The sequence below is a fragment of the Morus notabilis genome, unplaced genomic scaffold (genome assembly GCF_000414095.1).
Source record: "Morus notabilis unplaced genomic scaffold, ASM41409v2 Scaffold98, whole genome shotgun sequence".
Taxonomy (NCBI): Eukaryota; Viridiplantae; Streptophyta; class Magnoliopsida; order Rosales; family Moraceae; genus Morus; species Morus notabilis.
In genome coordinates this window covers 659,196-667,998 of record NW_010359472.1, presented here as the reverse complement: position 1 = coordinate 667,998, position 8,803 = coordinate 659,196, and the positions used below count along the sequence as shown (strand labels likewise).

Genomic DNA, 8,803 nt, shown 5'->3' with positions numbered 1-8,803 from the left:
GCTCGGAAGGCTCAAACAATCCAAAGATGGCCTAAATCATTTCCTTGGTAATATGAAGTCTAGGATTTCGCCTCAAGAGAAAATCAAACAAATTCTAGGACTTTTGAGATTAAGAAAAATCACATATTCACATAAACATTCTCTAAATCAACATGCAATTCAAAGATCAAGGCATAGTGCTCAAATATGGAACAATCACAATCAAAATAAAACTCACTCCAAAAATTAAACACACACCTAGACAGAATTCACTCTTCCAAAAGCTATAAAAAGTATCAACCATAGTCTCATCATCGGAACGAGGGAAATCACCAAAGAAAGCACAAATCATCTCAATTTATTCAAAATAAAGAAACACTTTTTTTTTTAATTTTTGTCTTTTTTTAAACAAAGAAACGTTTCACCCTCTAAGCTCTATATGCACATCATCCTCAAAAGTGTAAGCAGTCAACACAATAAGGAAAAGTTTAAGAAACTCCCTTTTTTTGTGCTTAGGCTTGGTGCATGATAGCTTCCTTGAATTTTCACCGCCTCTCGTTGGCTCCACCGCTTGTACCTACAAAACAAAGAAAAATAAATAAATAAATAAAAAGTTCCTAAAGCCTAAAAACTCAAACAGAACAAGAAAAATGCTAAGAAACTTGGGTTGCCTCCCAAGAAGTGCTTGCTTTGCACTTGTTCTCCAATTTGACAGTCCCGACAAAGTGTAATTAGTAGATATACTTAGATGGACGTAAACAAGTTAATTATGAAATATGGCTGGTCATCCCTTCTCTCATTTGGTGTAGAAGGAAATTTCAATTAAAAAAAAACAGGTAAAATAAATATTTCAAATAAAATTTGAAGAATGAGAGAAATTTGAGAGCATCAGAAAAACTAACTTCTTTGATGCAAATAACAACATGCTAATAGAGTACACCCAATAAATAAGGAATAACTCCATCAGCGAGATATATTGCAAGCTAGATGGACAATATACCATTTCCTCTTCATATCTTTTAGTTTAACATAGTCTTCGTGTTTTCTTTAATGTGTTAGTCTTGATGGTTTCTTAAATATGTTAGATATTCAGGACTTAATAATGACTTATTTTCCTTTTTGTAAGAGCTAATATAGTCTTCACGTTGCTAATCCACTTTTGACTAACTTTATTTTCATCTTTTTTTCAAATTTTACATACTTAAAGATGGAAATTGAAGACATATATTTATAGCATAAACAACTTACGTTCTCTTTTGTTATTGCTATTGTAACCAAAGAAGAAGAAGAAAAAGAAGCAGAAAAAAAAAATCAAGTTTGTTGTTGTAAAATGCACTCATATATTACCTTAACTAAATGTAATTAGCCCTAGGAGATATTCTCAATGTAACAGAAGAAACATAAATCGCAACTAATTGAATGTAAGGTTTTATTTCAGCTGCTGCTGAATGAAAAGATTCTAATCATCAATAACCAAATATATATCAATGAAATCCGAAATAGGGGGAAGCAATTATCAACTAAGTGGGTGCTTGAGAGAGCCAAACAAGGTGTTCGAAAAAGTTTGTAGAAAACCCAGATTCTTGTCCTAGTTTCTAGGAATTTATTGCTGTAATTAGTGTGATTTGTTTCCAAATAGGGGGATATGGGTATTATTTTACCTAGTTTCCTAATTAGGTGTTTCCCGTTTAGTTTTTTAGTACGTCAGCATACATTAACTCCCTTGATTAAAGGGAGTGATTTTTTCTTCTCTCTGTACTACTTATATGTACGTTTTTCTATTCAGAAGTAGAATGAATAAAACAGATATTCATCCTCAAAATCTTCAAAAGTCGAGTGCAAACTAGGGGTGTAAATCGGCCAGGTAGGGTCGGGTTGAGCCGAAAAATTGAGCCAACCCAATTAATGCGGGTTGAAAAAACTTTGGGCTGCAACACTCTCTTAAGTCTACAGACCCGTAACCTTTCGGGTGACCTCGGGTAGGCTCGGGTTGAAAAACAAACTCTGAATGATCTAGAGATGTATTAAAACAATATATGGTGATAGAGTTTGGTATAAGTGAAAACTGGCAGAAAAAGTCTACACTTACATCTGGATGTAACAACATTTTGGTAATAGTTCCACAGAACCGGTCGTTGAATCATAACTCCCTCATCTTTTACAAGTGGGAGGGAGCCTGGATTGGGAATCGAAGCTATCTGGGCACCAGCAGTCTTGTCCCAAGAAATATGAGCACCACACCAATACTTCAAATACCAATGGAGGCCAGATGCCAGTTCAACTCCTGTTGTGCCTTTAATCCTAAAAGAATATGCATCATTTACAAAAATAAAGCCACAAAATCAAAATGCAGATAGCTCATAGTATATCCCAAAAGAAAAAAAAAAAAAAAGTTTCATGAAATACTAACGAAGCCAAATTTCACATACATTATTTCAGGCCCATGCTTGCTTGATAGGTTGTAATTGGCTAAAATAAAGCAACTATGCCCATGACAAACATCCTGATATTCCAGATTGAGAGTCAGCTTAAATTAAGTATAACGGAATCAAAAAGACAAAAATGATCACCACAAGACAAATAGTATCCTTTTCTGATGTAATACATTTCACGCCAAACAGAACAAAAATCCCAACAATAAGACAAAAACAAATTCAACATTCAAATACAAAACCGCAGCATAAACAATAAGAACAATAAAGGAAAAAAGTATACCTTTCTAAGTTCATCCCAAAGGTTGTAGAAGCTAGCATTATGAGGGGCATGAACATTGTGACAAAGCTCGTGTAGCATTGTATCGAGAATTTGATCGAAAGGGAAGAAATCCCAATCCCGATTCGGCCTCCAAAGCCTGAGCTTCACCTGAACTCCTCCTCCTACATTCAGTCCGAGAAGAGACGGATTGTTTGGGCTGCCATTCACGTATTTAGAAACAAAACAAAAAAACAAAAATGCTACTTAAAAATTGTGCTTTACAAGTGAAACAAGTTAACAATTCTATTTAGAGGTGAAAAAACAGTCAAAAGTAAACGAATTGGGTTTAGTTGAATTAATTATCAATAAAAACATAAACACAAAACACGTGACAATATGAGAATATGAGAAATCTAACCATTAAAAAGATATGAAAACCCACTATCATTTAAAGGGAAAAATATATACTTTATAAATTAGCCAAACTTACTCTTTCTTCATAAACAAAATTCCAATTCTTATTGCGAAATAAAAAGAAAAAAAAAAACCATTAAACAATAGAAAAGGAAATGGGAAAAAAAAAAGTCTTAACACGCCATTGGTAGAATCAATTCTCAATAAGAACAAAACCCATAAAACAAAAGAGAATTTGAACCTTTTGGAGTTACAAAACTGAAACAAAAAAGTACCAGAATTCGGAGAGAAGCTTAACACGCCATTTGTGGTTACGCATAATGGGTTGGACATGTTTGGCGATTCTTTCTAGAATCTTCTCGGCTTCTTCTTCTCCCGGCTTCTTCAAGGCCTTGATCTCCCATACTTTATTAAGGTCTCCCAAATTCATGCCTTCAAACAGGAGAAGAAAAAAATTCGAGTATTCCGAGAAAAATAAAAATAACCCAATTAAGATGAGGAGCTACGGATCAAGAAACCCATTATCGGAGTGATCGAAATCCGAAAACCCATCTTAGGATTTCGAAAGTTTTTTCCTTTTTTGGGTTTCGAATTTGGAATTTCAAAAGAAAAATGGAAAAAAGATCCTTTATACGTGCTTCTTCATTAGTCTCTCTTCAAGAGGATGACAGAGAGAGTTGATAAAAACTGATGAATCTTTACCTCAGGAGGCGAGGCGTGCGTGAGTGAAGTGAGGCGAGAGGAGAGGAGGGATGCGAGAGACTGAGGAGGGATTTAGGGTTACAGGCTACAGCACGCTTGGCCTGGGGTAGGTGGAAAACAGCCGGGTCGGGGCATTGTGGGTTCAAGAATGCCCGACCCGCCCCTAACCCACACAGTGCGGGTTGGGACTATTTGAATCCGAAATTTTTAATAAAAATAAAATAAAATAAAAAAAACCTATGTATTCGGGTCGGACGGGTTTTTCGGGTTCGGCCTCAATTCTTACACCCCTAGTGCAAACTTCTAGAGGTAACGCAAGACATACTTTTTTTAAGGGTTCTTACCTTCAAAAGTTTCAAAGCTTAATAAAACTAATAATAATAATAAAATGCATTTTAACTATGTGGCATTATAGAGCAAACCTTCATTAAAAGCTGCTTTACATTTGACACTGTACATAAACACTCCGCTTTGAGATTTTCAATATATATCCCTGATTTAGCATCTTTCTCTTATCTGGAGAAAAAAGTTGATAAAAGCCCTAATTAGTAGTACTATAAGAAGAACTTCTAAAAAGGGAAAGCAAAAGAGTCCTCCTCACCTAAATAACTCTTTGATTAGCATCCAATAAATCTGTAATCTGTTCATTGTAAATCTATAAAAATCAGTTAATGAGTTAATGGAAGAAATTATAAAGTTAAAATAGGCCAATTATACCAAAAATCTACCTAAAAAAGGAATAGTGGCATAGACATTGATATTTGAGTTGTCTATCAGCATTCTTGATTTGCTCCCGTAGACATTGATACTTAAGTATCTGGAGTAACTCACATCTCCGTAAAGACCTTACGTGCGTTGCCTCTATCTGCAACTGAGTCGACTTTAAAGTTTTCTCATTGATTGTCAAACAATCATTAGAAATTTTCAGAACTATCATTTCTTCTTCATCCTTGTCTTTGCGTGGTGGCCTCATTCGCACTAATACCTATAAATCCATAGTAGGAATAATAATAACGAAAATTCTGAGACTGAACATGCAAGGAAAAGAAAAGCCACAAATTTTAGAATGTGAGACATCACATCAGTTTACAATTTAGAAAACAAATAAAGCAGCTGACCAAACAGCTATTTATTTGAAAATATGAGAACTCTCCATAATAGAACTCAATTTCCTTATAATCAAGAAATTCAACTCATTTTTTTAAAGTTGAAGCTAAAATCCTCTTTGGATTCTAAAGAATTTATACAGAAAGAAATGTCAAATGAGGTAAATCATAACTACAAACTTTTTGAGTTCATAAAGAAAACTTGTCTTCATCAATAACAAGCAATTTGAAACCTCAAATTTTACAAATAATTTGATTTTTAGTAGAGAGAGTATAAAGACATACAATCCATGGTGGCTAGAAATCCGAACAAATAATGTCGGGTGTCTTTGGAACTCGTTCCAAAATGATTTTGTTTTTCGTATGAAAATGGAAATGAAAACGTTTTCAATCTCAGACAGAAATCATTTTTGAAAATGCATTTGGTAGTTTTATCAAGAGATTGTTTTAAAAAAACCCATTAATGTCTCTCTCTCTCTTCTCGAGAGATGAGAAAAAGAAAACAAAAAATGAAAAACGACTCAAAAGTCGTTTTTCATTTCTCTCCTATTTTACACTAAACTAAAAAATCGTTTTCATTTCCATTTTTTGTCTTTAATTGTGCCAAACGCCGTTTTGAAATCGTTCTCATTTTTTCTTTATCGAAAAACGTGAAAAACAAAAACAAGAACAATTCCAAACACGACAACCGTTTTCTATCTAAAGAGCAAGTAAGAATAAATCACGTGATATGAGAAAACAACACATAAGATTTATTTAACTGCCCGGAAGAAGAAAAGGACATAAAGATCCTAAGATCATGAGGTTGCTGGAGACATCATTTTGGACCTGCAAAATATAAAAATATAAGAGATGGTATAAAAGAACTAAATTATTCAAATGAAGAAAAAAAAATTATCTTTTTCTTTTTAAGATATGTAGAAGTATCTGTAAATACAGATACAATCTGTGGCAGACAAAGATCCAACCATTAATGTCCTTTTCTTATCCAAGAAACATGAAAGGTAAACCACGATTGGCCTTTAACAAAGCAAAATTATGATTAACCAAACCATCCGGAACAAGAAAAAGACATAAGATAGCAACAACCGTGGAGAAGAAATACACATCAACAAATACCTAGGATCACCAATAGCATAATAAGTATAGAAAAAAATATATATAGTAAATAATAATACAAATAAAAAAAATAGAAAAATATAGAGAAAATAAAATGGGACTTATCTTAAAAGAAGGATAACATGGTTGAGAAGATCATGTAAAGTAGTGAATTTCAACTCAGAAAAGACGAACAACATGTAAATAGAAGAGTGAAAACCCTTCCATTATTTTTTTATCCGTACTTAGTGTATGTCGCCGAGATAATGAAAACAAAGGAGAACGAATAACAAGAGATATAGTTTACCAAGAAACATATGTATAGCACAATAATAACAAAATGCATCTTTAATTATGAAACTCTCATAAAGAGAGACATAATAATAGATTACTTTTAAACTCTCATAAAGAGAGACTAAAAAAAAAACTTAATAAAATAACTTCTGAAACATAGATTACTTTTGAGCAATCGGAAAGCATCTAAAATAGATACAATCCCTGGTGGATAGAGATCCAACCATTAATGCCTTTTTCTATCCAAGGAACAAGCAAGAATAAATCATGTGATATTAAAAAACAACACATAGATTTATCAAACTGCCTGGAAGAAGAAATAAGACATGATGAAGTTCAAGGATCAAAAATTATTGAAGACGTCAAATTGGACCCGGAAAAAATTAAAAATTATAAAAAAGGGAATTGAAGCAAAAATCAAAAATCAATATTAAGTAAAAAATTCCACGCGGTTGTATGAAAAGATTGTTGCATAACAGAGATTTTGGAAATGTATAATCCAATAAGGTGAATGCGGCTTGTTTGAGGGAGGAAGTAAAGGAAGGTTGTTTAGACCTTCCCTACAAACCTCCATAACTCCTTATTTGAAATACATAGAAAATGAAGAACTTAAAAGCAGATATTAACCAGGCTAAAATCTTCGTACACCTATATTTGAATAATAGTTCAATTTAAGTAATAAAATCTGATATATAGTACATAATTATATCTTAAGAAGCAACTTCTCTTAGGAGATCCTACTTCCTAAGGCATTAGGTTAGCAAGACCCGACTGCAAAAAAGTACTGTTGGAGTCTATAAGTCTATATATGTCAATATGGGAGTTTTCACATATAACAATTAAATAAAAAAATTAAAAGGGATTGTTCCCTTGTTTTCAGTGAAAAAAGTACACCCCCAAAACCCCGCTTGCTCTTCCTTTCCTTTACTCACTCAAATGCCACGACTGCTATAGGAAGCAAAAACTCTAGATTCCTGGTTGTTTTGTCACCATTACTGATAAGAAAAGTGAAGTTGATGAGAAAAGAAAATTCTTATTAAACTATCATGAAATCAAACAATTTCACTCAGAGAAGGAGAGAGATTCGAACATCAATTTACCTAAAAATCAATTTAGATATTTGAACATGGGATCACCATCGTTGTAATCAGCCACGGCTGTTAGCTCCACATCATCAATTACGATTTTTGGATCTACATGTATTTCAAATCCCTAAATATCCAGATACTATTTTAAATACTTAATCCGAATTTCTACAAACCCATGACAAGAGAAGTCAGGAAAATATAGAGAAACAAAGATTAGAAACAAACTTTGGACTTTTCACACATGCTAGGAAACACCAAAAAGAGAACAGAGAAAGAAAATCAGTTTGATACATTTAATCTCTTTCTATCAAGCATGTTATAACTACAATAGAGAAGTCAATATTTTTGTATGCGTAAATCTAATAGTACAGAGGACTTACATTGTACGTGTTTCCTTGAGATTTCCTTTAGCTATTCAGTTTGTAATCTATCAATTCAATGACAAGAAGAGAAAAACTAAGTTCAAAGTTCAATAACAAGAATAGAAAAACTAAGTTCAAAGTTAACCTTATACACAGAATATTGCAAATGAAAATAAACAAGATGACAAACACATACCAAATCACCTGGAAAAGGACTAGTAGCTTCCTTATCATGAAATGGGGGCCAATCCCCTATCTGTGATCTCTTTTATTGGCTTGTAACTTGTCCTACCTCTCCGTTTAAGATAGCCAAGGAATCTGTTTCTAAGGGAGATTGATTCGTTTAAAGTCCTTGCAGGGCTCTACAAGCAACCATGCGTATAGTCTTGTTTAACATTAAAATATATATATATATATTAAGATCTTCCAGAGAAAAGGGGCAAAAAATAGAAGATGAAGAAGATCAACTATATATCTAAGGAGAGAGAGGAGAGAATAAACCAGATGTTGACAGTGACAACTCAGGGGAATCAAGATGCAAAAACAGTGGTCAATCTTATGTGGTCCTGATCTCAACCTAGGTCAGTGACGATGAAAGAAATTGGTCCCCTCTACAATCAAATCTACGCACTAAATAATGCCCTTATGTTATCCTGGAGAAAACAATTAATTAGCTATTCTAGAAAACAATTAACTTTTTCCTCTCCCTAGTAATACAAAAAAGGTAAACTATATATATATATATATATATATTAAGATCTTCCAGAGAAAAGGGGCAAAAAATAGAAGATGAAGAAGATCAACTATATATCCAAGGAGAGAGAGGAGAGAATAAACCAGATGTTGACAGAGACCATGCAGCAAGTTACACTGTTTCAGACCACTATCCATTGTACTAGACACACACATGCACAAATGTGTTTTCTAACATTGCTCTATGCAAAACACAAATAACAGAACAACAACCATTAGCACCCAAGTTTATCTCTGTATCTCTAAAATTACCCGAGAGCTAATATAAAGCTTTCATCAAGCTTTTGACAATGAGAGCCTCAACTTATTCATC

At 33.3% G+C, this 8,803-nt stretch overlaps 1 protein-coding gene and 1 long non-coding RNA gene across 2 annotated transcripts; both read right to left on the bottom strand.

Annotated features, from left to right (window-relative positions):
- Positions 1–381: 381 nt before the first annotated feature.
- On the bottom strand, positions 382–4,944 carry LOC21407367 (alpha-N-acetylglucosaminidase). Its single transcript, XM_024163210.1, has 8 exons — positions 4,518–4,944; positions 4,391–4,429; positions 4,212–4,305; positions 3,363–3,519; positions 2,695–2,890; positions 2,409–2,482; positions 2,069–2,280; positions 382–556 (listed from the first exon to the last, which is right to left on the bottom strand). Exons 3-8 carry the CDS (start codon positions 4,246–4,248, stop codon positions 525–527), a joined length of 708 nt encoding a protein of 235 aa, XP_024018978.1. The 5' UTR covers positions 4,249–4,305; positions 4,391–4,429; positions 4,518–4,944; the 3' UTR covers positions 382–524.
- Positions 4,945–5,552: 608 nt separating this feature from the next.
- On the bottom strand, positions 5,553–8,519 carry LOC112090891. Its single transcript, XR_002901881.1, has 3 exons — positions 7,934–8,519; positions 7,756–7,802; positions 5,553–5,723 (listed from the first exon to the last, which is right to left on the bottom strand). It is a non-coding gene; the product is annotated as an uncharacterized LOC112090891 (long non-coding RNA).
- Between the last annotated feature and the right edge of the window lie 284 nt (positions 8,520–8,803).

Coding starts and splice junctions, on each gene's coding strand:
- LOC21407367 (XM_024163210.1), bottom strand. CDS start 4,248: ATGTACAGTGTCAAATGTAAAGCAGCTTTTAATGAAG. Junction 2,483..2,694: donor TTTGGGATGAACTTAGAAAG/GTATACTTTTTT, acceptor CTGGAATATCAG/GATGTTTGTCATGGGCATAG. Junction 557..2,068: donor AAATGTTGTTACATCCAGAT/GTAAGTGTAGAC, acceptor TTTGTTTTGTAG/GTACAAGCGGTGGAGCCAAC.